The following is a 21,948-nucleotide window of genomic DNA, read 5'->3' as shown; positions in this document are numbered from 1 at the left end:
AATAGAATCTGAACACCCAATGACAGGCATTAAACTAACTGTCTATATTTAACTTCTTTTTTTATCTTTTTCCTTTTTCTAATAAGAGTGTTTGTTACATTGGCAATTTTCCATTCTCTAGAACTTTCTAACATGTCAGGATTCTCATAAGGTTACTACCAGAGCATCCACTATATCTATAGCTAATTCCTTTAATATGCTAGCACTTTTGAAAGACTATAATGTTTGACTTTTAGCTTTCTGCCTTACTCTTCTACTTTATACTAATAATTATTGTAATGTTTAAATTTTAACTTTGTTCTTTCTTTCTTTCTACTTTGTTCTTCTGCTTCTGTACCTAGGTACTTGTATTTAAGATCGTGCCTTGTGTAGTGACATTATATGCTTTTCACTGTATTCCTGTACTTTTGTACATGTGACAATAAACATTTAAATCTAACAATCTAAGGATGAAATCAGTGGGATCTACGGGACCTGTTGGCATCTTGTACAGTACTTTTCCAATTACTTTCTTTCTGGTGAGTGCTACTGTATTTATTTTCTCTTCCCTTTTTCTCCTTGATTGTTTTGTATTTTTTGAATGATATTAGTGTTGCCTATTGAGAAGGTAGATGCAAATGATGTTCTGCTGTTTATTGCAGGGAAGATGTAATATAATGATAGAGACGCTTTACTGCAAATGTACAGGACCTTGTTGAGACTGCATCTGGAGTAGTCTGTACAGTTCTAGTGTCCCAATAATGGATATAACTATGTTAGAAGCAATTCAGAGAAAGTTCACTCATCTCATTCCCTGGATGAAATGGTTATTCTTTGAGGAAGACTGGACAGGATGAGACTATACCAATTGGAGTTTAGAAGTATGAGAGGTGATCTTATTGAAACATAGATACTAAGATACTCTTGTAGGAATACATTAGAACTATGGGACACAATTTAAGAATAATGGGCCTGCCTTTTAAGATGGGGATGAGGAGATTTTTTTTCAGTCAGTGAATTACTATTCTGTAAAACTGTCTTCTGCAGAAAGTAGTGCAGAATATGTCGAATGATAGAGGTGTTTTACTGCAAATGTACAGGACATTTGTGGTACCAGGCTGTATTATTCAACATATTCAAAGCAAAGTTAGTTTACTGGTAGGTGATTGATGTTTGTTTGCACTCAGTGGGTTGTTTTACCCCAGAAATAAATTGCTTCACTACATGTATTGAAAATCAAAATGATCAGAATCAATCAACCTTGTTTTGGGGAAGTGTTGCAGAATTTTAAAATCTAGATTTGTTCTTCCACTTCTTGAAATTATGCGAAGCCAGGACATGGAAAGTCATAATTAATTCATCATTTTATAAACAGTAATTTGAACGATGTGGTGAAAATCTTCCTGAACCTTATTGTTTTCAATGTTATGAAATTCAACATCCAAGTTAAGATTTTAGATTAATTTTCATGATGCATTATTAGATATCCTTATTATGAACAAGTTCTGTAAGCTTACTAAACTCAAAAGATTCACTGAATAAACCTGAATTTCTTCCCAAAAAATACCATCGTCTACATCCAATTAATTTTACTGTTGCCTCTGTGCAGCTATTTGACTTTTCCAGCTCTTGCACGTAGCTCACTACAAGATAATGTGTGAAATATTCTTAGAGGAACTCACGTCCCAACATCCTCTCCCTCTTGAAAAGGAAGCAAAGCCCATCTTTGCTCCTTATCTCGGACAACATTGCCGAGTTGCAAAACCTATTGTTTTTGGATTATTGTGGAATGTAACACTGACTCTGACACTATGCCTCTAAGAAAATGTATTCTTGTTACCTGTATCATTTTGATTAGAAATTGCTGTTCCGTTCAACAAAAGAAACAAAGTTTTGATGACCTGGAGGAAAGCTGCTTCCCATTTGCTATTTGTAACAAATTTCTGAATACAAGTAACAGGTTCACAGCTTCACTAAAGAAAGGAAACAGCAGACTTTCCTTATTCAAACCAAAATTCTAACTGAAGAAAATATTGAGAATACCTGTCTTTCCGAGGTCTTCTTTTTCCATCTTGCACAGATCTCTGTTGAAAACAAAGTAACAGTAAGTACCATTGATAGAACTCCTATACCGATGTCGAGGTAGCGTTTTGTCTTAACTGCCTGAATGTTAAATACTGTACAGTCTCAGTGGTGTAAAACATGTAAAATCTAGTGGAGAAGCTCATGGTAGACAAACAGGAGGCCAGTTAAACACAGCAAGCCAGAGCAGCATCAGGAGGTGGAGAAGTCTTCCCCTCCTGATGCTGTGTTCTTCCAGCCTCCTGCTTGTCTACCTTGGATTCCAGCATCTGCAGTTTCTTTTTGTCTCTAATTGAAGAAGCTCATGGAACTGTCATAGAATTTCTCTCAGTTTTGATATAGCATCATTAATCTGAAACATTGGGGTGGATTTAGAGCACGTGCTAGTTTCTGGAAAGGGGTTCCTAAGAATACTGCTGCTGGCCTGTGTGCTGGTTGCTTCCCACCCTGGACCATTTTCTGGAAGGGTTGGCTGGGGTGCAGAAGTGCTGTCTGTATTGATACACCTTCTCCTACACTTGAGTGCATGGTCTTCTGCTGCTACTTCCAAGTGGAAGCTTTCTGACTATCCATCCATCTTTGAAAGTCCCAACCACCAACCTAAATTGTATGGTGATATCACCTCCAAATATTAATGGGCCATTTATATAAAAACAATTGTGACTGACTGTTTCCCACTCAGTGTGGTTTTCCAACTCCATCTTTGATAGTGAGGTTTAGAAGCCAAGCACATGCATTCTGTTTCTCCTTACCTGCTGCGCATTTTCAATATTTTCTGCTTTGGCTTTTGCTACAGAACATTTGTACTTTTCCTGCCCAGGGATGCCAGGCACAGTTGGGCAGGGGGAGTTTGATCCCAATGGTTGCTTCAGATCCACCCCTGAAATATTTTCCTTTCTGCAGATGACTTGACCAGGCATTTTTTGTAATATTTACTATGCCAAAAATCTGCTCTATGCAACTTAATCATCTTTTGTTTTCAGATATATAAAAGCATTGGTACTCAGAACAAAATAAAGCAACCTTTACAAAGTTCTATTTTCTATATTTCATTTGCAGGCCCACCAAATCTGTATAATTTCTACAAAGTCATTAAGTGAAAGATCAAAACTATAATCGAGTCTCTATTTATTTCGATCATAGTCTGCAGTCATGTGTGTAGGGAATTTTATTCTGAGTAATGTGAGTCCTGAAATTGCAACTGTGTATATGAAAATAACATGTTTACAATTCCAGTTACAAAACCGAAGTATTAGGCATTGCTAAGAATGTCTTCCTATCTATTTTAACATATGCAGTCTAATAAATTGCACTGCATTAGAATGAAGAGGAGATATTCTTGCACTCACTGTCAGATTGCCTGGCAGCAGTCAATATGTCGCAATGGGTATCTGAAAGCAAAACTATACAATGCTGCTCTATTCACTTGGTCGTGGTGGTAGGTGGAATGGGAGGGAGGGGGATTTGACAGGGAATTTGTGGTTTGCCTCAGAAATGTCTTTTCTAACACAACTAATTTTGCGTGATTCGCAGAAGTAATCATGTGCAGCTAGGCCCAGACATAGGAAAATAAAGACATTTTATTATAAGTAATCTTTGTTGCTTCAATATCTATTTTCTAGTCTACAGAGTAAGCAAATTGTGCAAGGAATGCTTTTCATTAAGCATAATAATACTGCATTTCTAGGACATCTCAAAAGTATCAGCTTATTAAAGATAAAGTATTGTTTTTATTCACTTCTGGGATGTTGATGCTACTACCTGGGGCTATTGCCTGTCCCTAGTTGCCCTTGACAAGTTGCTGGTGAGCTGCTGCAGTCCATGTGCTGTTAGGGAGGAAATTCCCAGGTTTTGACCCAGTGACAATGAAGAAATGGCAATATGTTTCCAAGTCAGGACGGTGAGTGGCTTGGAGGGTAACTTGCAGTTGGTGGTTTTCCTGTGTATCTGCTTTCCTTGTCCTTCTAGATGGTATTGGTTGTAGGTTTGAAAAGTGCTGTCTAAGGATCTTTGGTGAATTTCTGCAGAGCATCTTGTACACAGTGCTGCTACTGAGTGTTGGCAATGAAGGAAGTGGAAGGTTGTGGATGTAGTGCCAAACAAGTGAGCCACAGTGTCCTGGAATATTGTTGCTTTTCAGTTCAAACTGTTTCACTATCATTTGAATAAAGACAGCCCTTTAAGAAGTTCAACATACAGATGACCTAAATCCTTAGATGTCATCTTATGGTCTGAGGCCATGGTCAATCTGCATTGTGGTATCCTAGACCATGGATGAGTAAATTTTATATACCGAAGGGCCATTCCTCATTTCAGAAACCCAGTCTTCAGTCAATGCTTAACAGCCAGAAGTGTCTCAGTCAAATCATTTTTGAAAGGGATTTTCTTATTGACAATCTTAGTGGGAATGCTTACCCATTAGAAAATTGTCCTTCATAGTTTTAGTATTCAGATTAGTAATGGATAAGAGACAGGGCATTTACAACAGGGCATTTCCAGCTCAGCACTGTCCCCATGACTATTCCTACCTGCCTATCTTCTTTTCCATCTATCCACTCCACCCTCCTCCCTGACCTATCACCTTCATCCCCACCCCACTCACCTATTGTACTCTATGCTACTTTCTCCACACCACACCCTCCTCTCATTTATCTCTCCACCCTTCAGGCTCTCTGCCTGTATTCCTGATGAAGGGCTTTTGCCCGAAACGTCGATTTTCCTTCTCCTTGGATGCTGCCTGAACTGCTGTACTTTTCCAGCACCACTAATCCAGAATTTACAACAAGTGGTATGACACAATTTCACATTGGTGCACAAAATGATGCCAACCAAAAAATGCAAAATTGCTAAGAAAAGGTGGATAGTTTTGAAATATTGTACAGAAGCAGAGACATGTAAATGTCAAGAGCTTTTCTAGTTTTTGATTTTATGTTTTAAACCAGCTATATAGAGGCAAGTTCTGGTTCTGAAATGGGAATATGGGGAACTAAGATAAGTTAGAAGTCCACCTTGACTTTAACCTGGGAGAACTTGGAAACGTCAGGAAGGGGAGGGGGAAGACCCAAACAATCAAACTGGGTTCCATACTCATGCTCCGCTGAATCCGATATTGCTTTGATGCCATCATAATGTCTACAAATTGTGTTGCAACGTGATAAAACTTATGACAAAGATCACAGAGCAATATCACAACTATTCAAAATTCTTGCAGCCTCTGTGTCTGGCACAAAATAATATTAATTTAATATGGCATTTATTTCAGTTTGTTTATGGATTTCTGCATCTGTGCAAAGAAAATATCTTTCTTAGTGCAGGTAACATTTGCTCTGCATTCCTGTGATCACTTTAATTAAAATTGTCAAAATATACATTATAGATAATTTATACTGACTTTATATACATTAAGCATATATCTTTTACCTAATGAAAACTACACTGTGCAAAACCCTTAGGCTTTTAGATCATCAAAACTTGGCTGCATTCTCAATATTATCAGGATTTAGATAGTTGGTATTGTCTTTTACTACATTTAATGAAAACACGAGCAGATAAAATGTAAAGGCATCCTTTTGTCACTTTGACAGTTTATTGTTTTGTAAAATATCCCCTGGGCACTGGAGAGGCTACAAATGATAAATATTGATGTCAAGGACTTACTTAACCTTTCTCGTTTCATATTTACAGAAGGTTAACATTCAACCTGAAGGCAGATAGAAAATCATACTTCTGTAACCATGAGTTTTGAGATTTACTTAAGAATGCCTAAGTCTAAACGTGCCGTAATGCTGCTGCAGTGCCATGGTTCAATTGAACTATAGAATGATACAGCACAGAAAGAGCTCACTCAGCCAATTTGATCACTTTCAGCTCTTTGAAAAATCTATCCAATTTACACTTGCAACATGCAGACATAACAAGTTCTGTGACAGCTAAAGCATCCAAAAATATTGCATTATACTAATGATGGTTAGAGAGACTACGCACAAACTATGGCACAATTAGAGGTAGCAGAAAGAAATTGGAAGTCAAAGATACACCTGCATTTTCAACCCTAAATAATGGAGTGTAATCTGCACATGCAAAGGTCAAAATCCAAGAAGACAGTAATGGTGAAAACGCATAGTCATTAGATTTCGCACTGATAGCAATCATATTAAGTACATTGCCGAAATAGTAAGAATTAGATGAAGATGGAATATGCACATGATGATACACAGGGTATAAGAGCACTGCAGTCATTCAGTGACTAAAATGGAACATCCTCATAGCTCTTTCGGAGGCCACAGGTGCACAAATTGTTAGGGAAAATGTTGTAGACCCAATGAAAATGAACTAAATTCCTTCAAGTGGCCAGTCAGTTGTAAAAGCAAACATCTATTAACAAACCATATTATAGAGGGATAATCCTTTACTAACCTTGGAATATATTAAATAAGTAGCTGAGATAAATGGTTTCTATTAATTGAAATTTCAGCCAAATATTCATATTGGCCTCAGCTCTTAAACCATACCAATACAACTTTAAACAATGGAGCCCACTGTAACAAAATAACTGCTCTGTCAATGAAATAATTCCAGAAGCAGGAGACTGTTTAGTTTCCCACTCACCAAGACTTCCTGACATGTCTGAAGTGCTATAAGTCAAATTGAAGGGCTAGACTCCATCAATTTTATTTGGAGGTCATAGTGGATTTGAATGACCCAGACCAAAACTTGAGCTAAGCAGGGCAGTCTGTATAACCATCACATTATCCCACACTGGTAAAAACCACCAGAAACTGGAATGGAGGTAAGAGTCCTAGAATCATGTCCATTCTGCCACGTTTAAGGGTCCCTGAGTTAGCCTGATTCATTAACAATCCATGTTAGAAAGTTAGTGTTCAGGCACAACAAATTGTTAAAATGGATGGCCCTTTATTGCAAGTGATTGGAGTACAAACAAAAAGTCTTGTTACGACTGTATGATGCTTTGGTGAGATCACATGTGGAGTATAGTGTATAGTTCTGGTCTCCCTATTTAAAGAAGAATATATTTGATTGAAGGTGGTTCAACAAACATTAATTTGATGAGCATCCAGGAATGTTCGATGTTAAGAAGCTGAAGGAATAGCCAAAGTCTTTTTCCCAGGCTGGGGGGAGTCCAAAACTAGAGGGCATAGGTTGGCTTAAGATATACAGTCCAAGCTCACAGAATAGCTCCTCCCATCCTGCCCCTGTCAATAAAATATTCTACAGTTAAAAAAAATGCTTACTTTCTCCCCACATTGAACGTGGCAGTTGTGTGAGAGTTTGCACCAGAATAATCAGGTTTGGTGATTCGCCTGGCCATCCCTGGCCCAATAACAGACACCTCTTGAAGGTTATTGCAAAGAGTTAGCTTTATCAATATCTTAATAATAGCAACTGAGCAAGTGTGTAAGGATCTCTGGCATGATGATGTCAGATCACATGGAACTGAGACCTGGTAGAAAAAATACTAGTGAAATCTGCTTCTCTATGTGATTCATAGGCAATATATTTTAACAGTTTGGATTGTGTTCAGTTCTTGCATGCCTCAAGCTCCTAATGATATTCCAACGCTTAATTAATTAGAGGTGAATGGGTTCTCTAGTCCAATTCTCCTCCCTCACTTTGAGTATTACAATGTTTTCCATAGGCATCAGAACACTGACACACAATCTCAGCATCTGTTTTTCAATGTATCTGCACCTTTTCTTGACCTCAGAGGTGAAAGAAAATCCTGGCAATGGTCAACTCTTGCTTCTCTTCCTGGACCTCTCCATCTCCATGAACGGGGACTGACTCACTACTGACATCTTCTACAAACCCACGGACTCCCACAGTTACCTGGATTACACCTCCTCCCACGTTATTCCCAATTCCACTGCCTCAGCTGCATCTGTTCCCAGGAGGACCAGTTCCACCGCAGAACACACCAGTTGGCTTCCTTCTTTAAAGACCATAATTTCCCCTCCCACATGGTTGATGATGCCCCCCAGCGCATCTCATCCATGTCTTGCACCTCCACCCTCAAACCCCCACCCCTCCAACCGCAACAAGGACAGAACCCCCCTGGTCCTCACCTTCTAATCCCCAACCTCCGTATATATCCTCCTCCACCATTTCCACCACTTACAAAAGGACCCCAACAACAGAGATATATTCCCCTCCCCACCCCTATCCACTTTCTGTAAAGACCGTTCCCTCCGCGACTCCCTCGTCAGGTCCAGCCCCCCCATCAACCCACGATCCCCTCTGATCTATCACCATTACCCGCAACTCCATCTACCTACTTCACTCTCAGCTAACTTTCCCCCCTGCCCCACCCCCTCCCATTTATTGCTCCACCCCCTCAGCTCCCAGCCTCACTCCTGATGAAGGGCTTTTTCCCGGAATGTCGATTTTCCTACTCCTCGGATGCTGCCTGACCTGCTGTGCTTTTCCAGCACCACACTTTTGACAAATATTTCTCAGCACATTTACTTGCATAGCCATTGGCAACGGCATTCGAGACATGCTCTATGGGTCAAAATGTTTGTGCTACAGTTGGTAAATTTCAATCAAACCTCCTTATGGAACTGTAGGTGTCAAAAATAGTATTTCTTTCTTTCTCCCTGTTAGAGTAGATTGTCCTGCTCAGTGTGAGCCCTACTCCTTCTCCCTGTAATGCTTAACTTCTGGAGGAGTTAATTTGTCCATTGGTTTGGAGTCAGTAAACTGTACTTCACTTCCTTAGACTTTTGAAACTGGGAAGAGCTGTGCAAAGCTGCAGGAATTTGCACAATTACGTCAACAGCCAGAGGGGCGGCATGGTGGCTCAGTGTTTAGCACTGCAGCCTAACAGCGACAGAGACCCGGGTTTGATTTCAGCCTTGGGCCACTGCCTGTATGGAGTATGCACATTCTCCCCGTGTCTGCATGGGTTTCCTCTGGGTGCTCTAGTTTCCTCCCGCAATCCAAAGATGTGTGGGTCAGATGAATTGGCCATGCTAAATTGCCCATAATGTTCAGCGGGTGTGTAAGTTAGGGGTAATTGTACAGGAGTGGGTTAGGGTGGGATACTCTTCAGAGGGTCAGTGTGGACTTGTAGGGCCTGTTTCCATGCTGCAGGGATTCTATGAAAGAAATTAACCAAGTAACTTGTAACTATTTGGTAATCTTTTTATGTTGTATAGATGCTGCTTAATATATGTCCGGTTGTGAGAGATTAAAAGAGGCAGCTGGCTGGAGTGAGAAGCTTCAAAATGGCACAATGACTGATGCCATGATCAGTTTGTATACTTCTATTGGACAATAAGTATTCCTCCAGCAAGCCCTTTTGCAAAATAGCAGTCAGTGGTCTACATCAGAAGTGTACGCATGTACTATGTGGAACCTAAGGACATCATTGCATCCAAAAACTGCTTGCTATCACGTCCAGTTTTATCCCTGTTGAACTAGATCATTATGCGATGAATGAAAGAGGATGAAAAGGAGCTTTCATTAAGGGTTGCTCACTACAGTGGGAAGAATTAAAACACAATTTAAAAGGGATTTATAAATATACGAAAAGTAACACTCGAATTGCAAGTATATGAAAAGGATAAAGGAAAAGAGCAGAAAATGAGCAGTCAAGTTAAGAAGTTCCAGGTGAACAGATAGCACCAGCAGGATGTATACTGCATTACATTTCTATAAAATAGTTACAATAAACATGACAGGACGTGCTGATGTGACTTACATGGATGAGGTTGTAATAGGTGCTGTCTTCAGGAGTATTCAGTGTCTTTGGTGGTTGTGTTCGTCTGGGGGTTCTTTGTTGTTTCTGATCAGCTCCTCTATTGGGACCTAAAGAAGGGCAGAGCAGTTAATTTTCCATCACCACATTCCTCCTCAAAGCTAAATAAATTTCAGAAGTGAAAATGTCCTTTCAAAAACACTTGCTTAAAATTCATTGTAGATAAATTTTAAATTTTGTATCTGATTTTGTACTCAGAGCATTCACTCTTCTCACCAGAGATTTGTCTTTTTTGTGATCTCTCTTGCTCCATTTACCTTACCCTCTGACTGGATCGCTCAAGAACTCTGTTCGCTGTCTCAATCTTTTCTTGTTTCTGCTAGCTCAGCGCTCAACTCCTGATTGAGTCTGGTATTCCATAAGTACATGAAATGGAACAACGACCCACTTTTTCAAGTGGTCTTGACAAACAAAGACATTTTCAAATGGTCAAGTTGACTCCATATTGATTTTCCAAATTGTTCTTTGATGGTAATGATCAAACATGATAGAGAGTGCCAGATGTACAATGAGAAAATACTGAAACTGATTGTGTTTTTTGGAACCAACACTTATGATAGATTACCAACACTTATGATAAATAAAATAATTTATCACAGAAGAATTAATAAATAGTTTCATAACACATGGCTTATTTTCATACTGTGGCTTCCCTGTGCTATCCATTAAGTTCTCACGTGAGTGCAGTGAGGCAAACTCCCCAGCATTTGCCAGTGCCACACTGTGACAGAAGCAACTTGCAGTATTAGGCTATTCTATATGACCTTCATCCACAGAGTAAGTAATTGTCTTCTTTTGAACGAATCACATCTTGGAGTTCAGAAAAATGGAGCTTGACTTACTGAAACATGTCTGATTCTGAAAGAGTTTGATTGGGAAGATATTGAATGGATGTTACTCCTCTAGAGTCCAGGGTTATTAGAACTAGAGAATATAGTTGCAGAGCAGGAGGTTGCCCATTTAAGATGGAGATGAAAAGGAGTTTCTTCACTCACTGGGATCTTCAGAATTCTCCATCCAAGAGGGCAGTGGAATCTGAGTCATTGAATATATTCAAGACTAAGGCAGACAGATCTATGAGGGAGTCAAGTTTTATGAGAAACAGGGAGGAAACTAGAGGTAAGGCCAAACTGAAGATCACATGGACCAAGACAGTGGATAAGCACCATATTCTCAAGGGTAATTAATAATGTGCATATAATACTGGCCTGGTCCTGTAAAAGAATATAATAAATGATAGGCCATGATACATCTGAATGCTTCAGCAAGCTTAAGGACTATATGGCCTACTCTTGCCTCTATTTCTAATGTTTTCATGTTTGAGAACAAGAACAAAACTGGGAATAGAAATTGCCGAGCCTGTAGAGTGCAGCTGAGGATAGATCTTGGATGACTGGATGCATTCTCATTTCATTGCTATAGTCTCAACAACATCCACTGCCCAGTACTGGCATTGCTGCGATTGAAAGGATAACTGTCGACCAGATTTCAAGGGCAGGACTTCCTCACAGATTCCACATGCTGAACCACTCTGAATTAATTAAGGCACCTTCCAGTGTAATATCACTCCAGGTCAGGAAGCTTCTGAATTGGTGGGCTCAGGATTGACTTTTCCATTAGGTGTTGGAGAATACCCATAAGATTCATATTATTTTATATTATAGTTGCTTCAATGAAAATGGGTCTACAGAGTTTTTAGGTCCTTTCCATGTCATGTAACTAATATCTCAACAGCCTTATTAGCTTTATCTTCACCTGATTTCCCTCAGTCATACGGTTTGCACGTCACCCATTTAGTTGTTAAATATGTATTTTAAAAAAAAAATTTACAGGCTGCTATAACTTTGACCAGTACAAGTTTTATCTGACTGCATTCGTAAGCCCTAGCTTCCTCATTAGAGTCACTCCTCTTTTCTGTGCTCGGTTTCTCATCGGCTGCTCTAACAGCATTAATTGTTTTCAAATATCACTGTTGACTGTATTTGCTGCCAGTAGAACAGATATAAGAATGCTATGACGGATGATGGTAATTTAAAATCACACTGGTGTAAAATTATTACATGTCTTCATCAGGTTTTGTGTCATCAACTAGCAGCCTTTCATAGGGGTTGTGGAAGATTGCAATAATACACAAATCCAATTAAGTACAAATTTCCTATTGGGAAAAACATTTTGCTCTTACATTATTTCTAATTGAGTAGAACAGTTAATATACAATTACATTTAATAAAATGGCTTAATATTAATAAAAAGTGGGCATTTAGAAACATTACACCTTCTTTTATAAATGAGGACTGTTGGAAATGTTTACTTCATTTTCTTTGTGAAAATCTTGTTTAGGAAGATAAGTAATGAAAAAGAGATTTTCAAAGGCTGGAAAAAGGAAAATAGTTTTTAATAATTTATTCCAGGGATGTGAGGTTCAGTGGTTGGGCCAGCATTTGATGACTGTGTGGAGTTTGCACATTCTCCCCGTGTCTGCGTGGGTTTCCTCCGGGTGCTCCAGTTTCCTCCCACAGTGCAAAGATGTGCAGGTCAGGTAAATTGGCCATGCTAAATTGCCCGTAGTGTTAGGTAAGGGGTAAATGTAGGTTGTGCTTCGGCGGGGCGGTGTGGACTTGTTGGGCCGAAGGGCCTGTTTCCACACTGTAAATAATCTAATCTAATTCTAATCTAATCTAATCTAATCTAATCTAATCTAATCTAATCTAATCTAATCTAATCTAATCCCTAACTGCTGTTGAGTTGGTTACTGACTGCCTGCTTGAATTGTTACAATCCATTTAGTGTAGGTACACCCACGGTGCTATTATGGAGGGAGTTCCAGGATTTTGATCCAACAAAAGTGAAGGAATAGCAATACCAAGTAGGTTTGGTGAATGACTTTTAGGGAAACCTTCAGGTTGGGCTAATTTTCAAGAAAAAGACACAAAACGAAAAGGTTGAATGATCCAGAAATGAAAATAAAACTTTGAATGTGCTTGTTTTTATCTTTTTTCTTATTTTCACCTTCAAAATGATTTTGTAATTTTTGAGGCAGACCCATAACTGACAAAACTGCAAAAAGAAGTGGAAGCTCTGGGTTTTGAGGGAAATGAAGACCGAAACTAAAGTTGCCAATCAGAATATCTGGAGAATTGTAACCAAATGAAACTAGGTAAAAGGACATAGTCATCTGAGCTCAGATGATGTACAATATAGGCACGCTCAAGACAACAGAGCTTGGAATCAGGATCGCAAACAGATAAATCCACAGTTACTGCTTCTGTTTCGGTTCCTTGAAGATCATATTAATGGAACCATGCCAACAAAATCATCGTAAACAGAGTTGGCAAGGTCCTGCAAATCCTTGCTGTTTTGGGGAAGACCATACCCATGGACCTTGACATGGTAGTTTGCTGTTATTTTCTGGAAAAAAAAGAGGCACTGGAATTGTTTGTGAGAAAGACAGGCATGTTAAAGGATCTTTGTGATTGTTATTAATGCCAAGTGGAGGGCTGAGTAAATTTGCAAGAACTGCATTAATTGTGTGTCCATCATTTAACATGCAATTTATACTTGCCACAAGTTTGCTGTTCATTAATGTTTAAATTTTGTTGATTTTGGGTTTGATTGCTGCAGTAAAAATTTTAAAAAGTGAATTCCTGGCTTTTGAATTTTCCACTAAAGTTGTTTGGAAAATTTAGTTCTTTTAAGCTGTTTGTTTCAAAGGGATCATAACAACACATATAACAGTTTTTGAAGCTTTGTGGGAAGTAAATAGGATTATATAATAATATTACAGAAGAGAGAGATATTTGACAAAGCTCTTCATCTTGTGCTCATTAGGAAAAATGCAAGAATTTCAGATTTCAAACAATCACAACAATTTACGCTGTGGGAAGAAAGGTGTCGATTGGACGGCAAGTTAACTTTGAGTAAATGATGTATTGCAATAGGAAAAACAACACTGCCCACCCACCATTAGGCCTGTTCCAGTGGCTTCATGAAAAATAAATGATACATCTTATCCCTTTTGGGAGAGCAGCCATCTAGCAATATCATTTTTCATTTGTCAGTACTTTATGATGTAATTCAAGTGAGTGAACAATTTGCAAACAAATTAAACAAAATTTGTAGCAGTCATTTTATCTATGGAATGCTATGCCCCTTTAATAGAACTTAATTCAAATCTTGGTAACTAGAGGTTGTCTGGTGCTGCCAGAAGAGTAGCAAAATGTAATAGAACAATCACCTGGGATGTCAAAAGAGGTCAGAGTCATGAGCACAACCCATTCAGTTCTGAAAATTCTATTCTGGAAATAAGCCTCAGTAAAAAGACAGATGTCCAGACATATTGATGCAGTTTTGGTTCTAATTCAATGGATCACAAACAAGCTGAGAAATTGTCTTCTGTCTCTTTATGGGAACATGTAACAGAGTAGAGGCAGTTCTTTTTTGTTCACAATTTCCACTTCCAGCCATTCAGTCATAAAAACACCATTAGATTTTAGGTTTATATAAAAGACTAAGATTTTTAACTATTGTTTTACTGCATCTATTAAGTTAATGGTCTGTTTTCTAATGGAAGTTGGAAGACTGTTCAGTTGACCAATTATCCTAAAGAATAACATTTGCAGCAATGCAAAGCTCTGGGGTGTATGGAAGTCAGTGAAAGCTAGCTGTGAGATCTGAAAGCTTGGCGAACCCTTTAATCTACTGGGCAGGAATGAGACACCAGACTTCATTCAATGAATAAAAGGCAGGGGAGTTAAGACGCTGTTTTGATGACTATTGTTAAGATTAACATGGTAATTATTTCTGAAGATGATGATATGACCTATGTTATTGATGAAAGATAAATTGAGATCTGGCATCTTATAATTAAAGCCCCTTTTGAAAAGAGGTACTTCTGGTTCTGGGAAAGTCCAGATGGCTCTTGTAATAAACAACTGTCTACTTTCCTGCAGGATTGCTTATCACTTTGATCATTGTAGTCAATTAATGATTTGGTTTATTTTAGAAATAGCTTATTGTATACTCAGCTATATATTTTTACTTTATATATGTACAATAATGCTTTATTTTAGTTGCTAGGGGAGCATTGTTTGGAAGTCTAACTCAGCCTTTACATGTGTATTAGCTCCATATGGAGTGTCAATTTTCTCTGTGCTTCGCTGCTGAAAATAGCAACTCTGTAACTATCTGTTTCAGAATGTCTCATATTGGTGTAGGTTACACAATAACTCTTTAATTACACAAATCTTTAGGGCATTGCTCAAATGATGTCAGCACCTGTTTTGCACTATCTTTAGGTTTATAGAGAGGGTTAGAAGGAAAAAAAGCTGGCATAAATTAGATGTCTTGTATCTATTGCAGGACAGTGTAAGCTAGGGGTGTAAGTCACGGTCTCTTGTGACATGGTGAGGAATTTCAACTCTTTGGAATGTATGCTGCTCCAATCTCTTTGCAGTTGCTCCACAGCATCCAGCAGCAGGCCAGGGGGCTAGTAGCCAGTGCTCCAGACAGATCAATTGATTGGCACAGGGTAGGGGTTCAGTTAAACACCATCCTGCAGTGGGAACCCAACATTCACCACATCCACCTCCATTCATCTGCCACCTCCAACCCCACCCCAAAGCGGTGGCCTGGCAACCTTCCTTGGTCTTAATGGAAATTTTTAAAGAGGTTAGTAAGAGAGTGCTTCCACATCGAACTTGCTCCTCCTCTGATGCTGAGGGGTCTCTGCTAGGCCACCCAATTTTAAGAGTGTGTAATTGATAGTCTCTATGGACATTAAGGAGAACCCTTGTGAAAATCTGAGATTAGTGACCCTCTCTGATTGATTTTCCTCTTCACTGGCACTTCTTACATTTCCTGTCCCAAAAATGAATACAAATCATTAAGTGACAATTTCATATCAAATGAAAATGGAGAACAATAGCTGTGATCACTGTCACATTGTCTAACCCTAAACAATCTAATCCACGATATATGTCACACTTCACCACATTATTTGCCACCTTATTTGATTTGCGATTTTAAAAGGGGTACCTTAAGTAACAACAGCAGTAACACAAGCTGCTTCAGAGGCAGAGTGGATGGAACCAAAAATTCAGCTCAAAGCAGTGTGACACCATCAATACAGGCCTACAGGCAGAATTTCAGTTCTATTACTTTGGCTGAAATCTTGTTGTTTTCAAAGATTGTGCCTGGAGGTGGCCTTAAAAGTGGGAGGAACTTCTGCTCGGCAGCAGGTTGCGTTTTCCGTGTGATTACATTCTTCTCAGCTCATTACACGCATATGCACGGGTAAAACACAACATTTACTGGCCTGGCAGACAGGAGATTCTGCCCACTCCTTCCTTGTAAGTTAGCATTATTTGTACCACTGTGGCACTGCTTCTCACATACTGGGTTCACATAAACTAAAAAGGAGCTAAAGTATTAAGGTGGTAACCCACTGACTTTCATCATTAATGGGAGATTGTGGACGTCAGAGAGCGTATTGGTAAAATGTTCAGCAGACAAGGATGCTACCATAGAAGATGGCTTCAGAATGAACAGCTTCGCTGGCATCTCAGGTGCTTTAAGGCTAAATGTCAACTGATGCCCTTTGATGACACTGAACCTCTTTTCATTCAGAATCTGTTGACATACAACTTTCCCCATATTACACTCCTCTTATAAAGAACACATACAGACAATCACTTTTCAGGGAACTAACATCTCTCCCTGTAGCTTTAATACACATACACCCTGAGGAGAAAGTGAGGTCTGCAGATGCTGGAGATCAGAGCTGGAAATGTGTTGCTGGAAAAGCGCAGCAGGTCAGGCAGCATCCAGGGAACAGGAGAATCGATGTTTCGGGCATAAGCCCTTCTTCAGGGTGTACACATACACCCTTGCTAACGTATCTTAATGCTTCTCTCCCAACATATGTATTAAATATGGATCTATCCTGACCTGAGGCTTCTGACCTCTTTCAGGTGCAGGCCACTGAGCTAGAAAGAGAGCAAGGAGAACTTGCCAGTGAAGGGGAGATTAAGAATCTGCAGCCAATTGGAGGTGTGAAATCCTCCAATCTTCTACTCCCAGCTACACATCAAACATTGGCATCTTCATGAAACCTTAGGAAAGGCAGTGATTCAGAGCACAAATGAATCTTTGCTCTTCTATGCTGTTTGCAAATCCCCTGCACACCCCAGGCAAAAACAAACGGTCCAGCTCTAAGGCCCATCTCTACCAACCCCTCAACTGGGAAGTGGTTGGCATGAATGCCAGGTCTGAAAAAGCTACCAGTAATAGTTGGATGTGCACAGACTTCAAGCCATGGATAAGTTCATCCACTGGTTTGGTGAGGGAAGTCTGAGGAATCTTGACTTCAAATGCCCCATCCCCTCAAAAGACGAGGGAGGTGCCATTTTGTTCTGGCAGGGAAGAGGGATGATAGACAGAGATTGCCTTTTTAAAAAAAATTAACCCATTTTTCTAACCAACCTGTTCAGAGATGTTATTGGACACCTCTGGACTTGCACCCAGACCTTCTAGTCCAGGGATATGGACTCTACCACTGTGTCACAAAAGGGCCTTCTCATCTGAGGACATTCCAGGGGTGCCATTCTGCACCATACCCCCTTTGCCAGTGATCCCATCACCTCCATTAAGTCAGGCTGAGGATCTCATGTACAAAAGGCTATGAACTGTGTATATGTGATGTTCAGAGTACCCTAGTAACATCCAGCCAGATTCCTGAACGGAAAGAAATTCAGTCCCTCAACGTCCAGGTTACTTGTGACCACAGGCAAGAGTTCTTGCTGAGTGCTGCCACTGTCCAGGGAGTTGCTTATTGAAATAAACATGATTCTAAGGGTGAATAAAAACCAAAAGAACTGCTGATGCTGGAAATCAGAAACGAAAACAGAAATTGCTGGAAATGTTCAGCAAGTCTGGCAGCATCTATGGAGAGAAATCAGTATTAACATTTCAGGTTCAGTGATACTTCCTCAGAAAAACAATATTCTGTAGGCACTTGACAGTGTAGATGCAGAAACTCTCTCCCCTAATGAGAGAGTCAATGATGTGAGCCTTTAGTCTCAGAGTAAGGAGTCACACATTTAAGACAGAGATTAGGAGGATTTGTTTTCTCTCAGGTGTTAGTGAATCTATGGAACTCTATAATAGAGCTCTGTTGAGGGCTGGATCTTTAAGTATATTCAAGGCCGTGATAAACAGATTTTTAATGAGTAAGGGAATTAAGCGTTATGAATTTCTGTCTCTTCCCAATTAATAACCCCCTCTTACCAGTACCCCATGAGGGTCAAGCTTTCAAGGAAGGTGATCACGCACATTTGCAGCATCCTTGAACAACACCTTTTTCCCCAATGAAACACAGAGATAGAAGAAAGTGGCTGTGAAAGTGGCCTGTTACCTAACCCTCAGCACCCTGATTCTGTGTCAGAGCTGGCTGATCAGCTTGGGTACAAGGAGAGGGATGATGATTAAGTAAAGCTGTAAGGTGTGTTGGTCTGAGGAGGGCTATGCAGGAGAACAGTGGAGTTTGACACTTAGTTGCTATACCAGCCAGCCTTTCCAACCTCCTTAAACCTTTTAGGCACTGTTTCCTTTTGTTATCATCGATTCATAGAACCCCTACAATGTGGAGCAGGTCATTCGGTCCATTGAGTCCACACTGACCCTCCAGAGAGCATCCCAACCAAACCCATCCCCATACCTATCCCTGTAACCCTGCAGTTCCCATTGCTAATCCACCTAGCCTGCACATCCCTGGACATGATGGACAATTTAGCATTGACAATCCACCAGACGTGGACATCTTTGGATTGTAGGAGGAAACCAAAGCACTGGAAGAAACCTACATAGACACGGGGAGAATGTGCAGATACCACACAAAAAGTTGCCTGGGGCTGGATTGAACACAGATCCCTGGTGCTGTGAGGCAGCAGTGCGAACCACTGAGCTGCCCCAAATGTATTGTAAAGATCATCATTGCTAAGAGTATTCCAGAATTACTGATTTTAATAGTTGTGGGATTTAAACCCATGCCCCCAGAACAATCATTCTAATCTAGTGATATTACCACTACACCACCAGTATTCATGCACTGGCTAATTCAGCAAGCATCTATTGCTTACTCTTCATTACCCTTGAGAAGGGTTCACACTCAGGTTTCATACTTCCTTGGCCATTTCCATCATGTCAATTTGATTTGTGAAGCTAGCTTCTTCCACATACACTGACAAACATCACTTTATTATAGTGCCTCAGATCCCATAGCTGGACATCTGGGTAAAAATTGAGACTGGGAGGCTGGGAAGCCTTCTCAGATCTCCTTTACATTTGTGATGCCACAGTTCAGCCATTATGACCCTTTCACTAGAAAGCCTTCTTTGGCAGATTTTACGTGTCATGTCAGCAACACTCTTATAGACTAATAAACACAGAAATGGGATGCTAATGGCATGGCTGAGTTAAAGAGCACTTCAGTGCCTCACTGCAATTACAGACAGCTTTCTGGAGTGATACATTTGAGTCTATTCAATTAAATTTATGTCTTTTAACTCTGTTTCTCATTCCGTAGCTGCAGTTTGACCTGTTGAGATTTAGAGCATTTTCTGTGTGTTCCAGGGAATAATGAGCATGACAGGATGTGAAATGTTCTCCAGTGACCCACTCAAATTCAAGTGCTAGTTGTGGTTTTTTTTAATGAAGAAAACAACTTCTATTTAGTCTATTTTGCCACTTTTTTTATTTTGGGACATTAAAAAATCCTAAGTGAATACTTTTTTTGTTTCACAAACATTAAAGAACTTTCTAATTTCAAATTCTATCTTTGGCAGTTATTATGTTTTCTGAAATATCTGATCATTAGATTCAATTAAAAAATCCCTTTGCCAGAATTCAAAACTCTCTGAGGCATTTTTGGCCCCAGCTTCGTAATTTACTTCAAACACATGGCTTTGTATGTACTTTATACTCTTTCAACTGCTCTGTTGTGCATATCCTATTTCATTAATTCCACAAGTAAACATACAGTCTGGAATTTTCAGGCCTGGTCAGTGTTCTGTTTCTCTACTATGTTTACCATCCTCCAAAACCTTTTTCCAAATCTATTGATTAACACTGTCAGCTAGATCCAATAACTATTCACCTTTTTCTTGTTTAGATGAGAATAGAATCCCTACAGTATGGGAACAGACCCTTCAGCCCAAAACGTTCACACCAACCCTCCAAGGAATAACCCACCCAGACCCATTCCCCTTGACCTCCTGACACTATGGGCAATTTAGCATGGCCAATTCATCTGATCTGCACATCTTTGGATTGTGGGAAGAAACCAGAGCACCCAGAAGAAACCCATGCAGACACTGGGAGAATATACAAACTCCACACAGACAGTCACCCTAGGTAGGAATCGAACCCGGGTCCCTGGCACTGTGAGGCAGCAGTGCTAACCACTGATCCACTGTGCCACCCTCAAGCTTACTGAATTTGATCATTCACTTCAAATCTTTAAAGCAGCTTTGCACATTCTAATTTCAGAAAAAAACAAAGAAAAGTGGAACTTCAGATTTTCATGGCACCTGGAAAATCTTTGCAGAATTGCAGGGGCTATTGTTCAACCTGGAATTCCAACTTATAATTCTGAGGAAGGATCACCAGATCTAAAATATTAATTCTGATTCTCTTCACTAATGCTGCTTTACCTGCTGAGCTTTTCCAACAATTTCTGTTTTGATTCCTATTTATACCTCCACTTTAAGAGAACAATCAATCAAACCTAACACTCTGGACCAAAACTAACTTTTACACCCCAGCACAGGCAGTATGGACCCTCAGAGATACTGGACATTCAACTTCAATCAAAATACATTCATACATACTCTTAACTATTAGGAAGCCAATTGACCTCAAAGGGAACACCAGAAACACAGTAGCAACACAGATTTGAGAGGACATAATGGGGCACACAGTCTGTATAACTGCTAGCCCTGATCTGACCTGAGAGACAGTCAACAATAAACAGCTTCCCCTCAGGTTTCCAGCCCCAACAAGCAGCCTCAGAGGATGAACTGGGAAGCTGATCCAGGTAGCCAAATCAAGAGCATCGACAAACAAAGGACATCCGAAAGGGGGAAGCCAAACAAGCACTGTTCAAACAAGAGCTTCCAGACATAGGTCTGTTCCAAACCAAGACAATTGACAGCAAGAACCTCAGCAATGAGACACACTTTAAAACTGTTTTTTTCCTCATGATTTGGAGATGCCGGTGTTGGATTGGGGTGTCACAAAGTTAAAAATCACACAACACCAGGAAATAGTCCAACAGATTTAATCCAATTAAACCTGTTGGACTATAACCTGGTGTTGTGTGATTTTTAACTTCTTTCCTCAGTGTGAGATTAAACTCCCGAGATGCCGAAGTTCTAACCTAGCTAGCAGGGAGGGGAAGGCAGGAGGTGACAGTGCTTTGGGAACCCAAGGGAACGAAGCCTGATTAAGGTTTCTGCGATTAAAGCTGCTGTTCTGGTTCCAATAAGTATTTAATCAGTGTCTAATTTAATAGTGTAGTGTAATTAATGTCCTCCATATACAGCAATTGATAGTGTTAATTTCACTGTTTAGTGCTTTTACCTTACTTTCTTTTATTATTCTCACCTTTTGTATTGAAATAAACACAGAGATTCATTTCACAGTCCCTAAATAAACCCAGTGTCCAGAACCAGGGATTATTTGAACCACCTAAAATCAGCAAATCACTGAGTGTAAACCAGAGCCCTACAGGACCTAAACCCACAAGGTGATAGTCATGGACAAAAGCAAATTACTGCGGATGCTGGAATCTGAAACCAAAAGAGAAAATGCTGGAAAATCTCAGCAGGTCTGGCAGCATCTGTAAGGAGAGAAAAGAGCTGACAATTTAAGTCTAACTGACCTTTTGTCACAGCTAAAAAAAGGGAGAAATAGGGAGATATTTATACTAGGAGAAAGTGAGGACTGCAGATGCTGGAGATCAGAGCTGAAAATGTGTTGCTGGAAAAGTGCAGCAGGTCAGGCAGCATCCAAGGAGCAGGAGAATCGACGTTTCGGGTATGAGCCCTTCTTCAGGA

The 21,948-nt window shown here is 39.8% G+C and overlaps 1 protein-coding gene across 1 annotated transcript in view; it reads right to left on the bottom strand.

Annotated features, from left to right (window-relative positions):
• Positions 1–21,948, bottom strand: part of LOC122550047 (myosin-IIIa-like) — a 200,125-nt gene that overhangs the window by 65,641 nt on the left and 112,536 nt on the right. The window contains exons 20-21 of the mRNA XM_043690480.1: positions 9,782–9,888; positions 2,023–2,063 (exon numbers count right to left, since the gene is read on the bottom strand). Coding sequence (XP_043546415.1) covers positions 2,023–2,063; positions 9,782–9,888 — 148 coding nt within the window. The remainder of the gene's footprint in view (positions 1–2,022; positions 2,064–9,781; positions 9,889–21,948) is intronic.

The sequence above is a fragment of the Chiloscyllium plagiosum genome, chromosome 5 (genome assembly GCF_004010195.1).
Source record: "Chiloscyllium plagiosum isolate BGI_BamShark_2017 chromosome 5, ASM401019v2, whole genome shotgun sequence".
NCBI classification, from domain to species: Eukaryota; Metazoa; Chordata; class Chondrichthyes; order Orectolobiformes; family Hemiscylliidae; genus Chiloscyllium; species Chiloscyllium plagiosum.
Note: the sequence above shows the minus strand (reverse complement) of the source record. Positions and strands in the feature narration are given on the sequence as shown.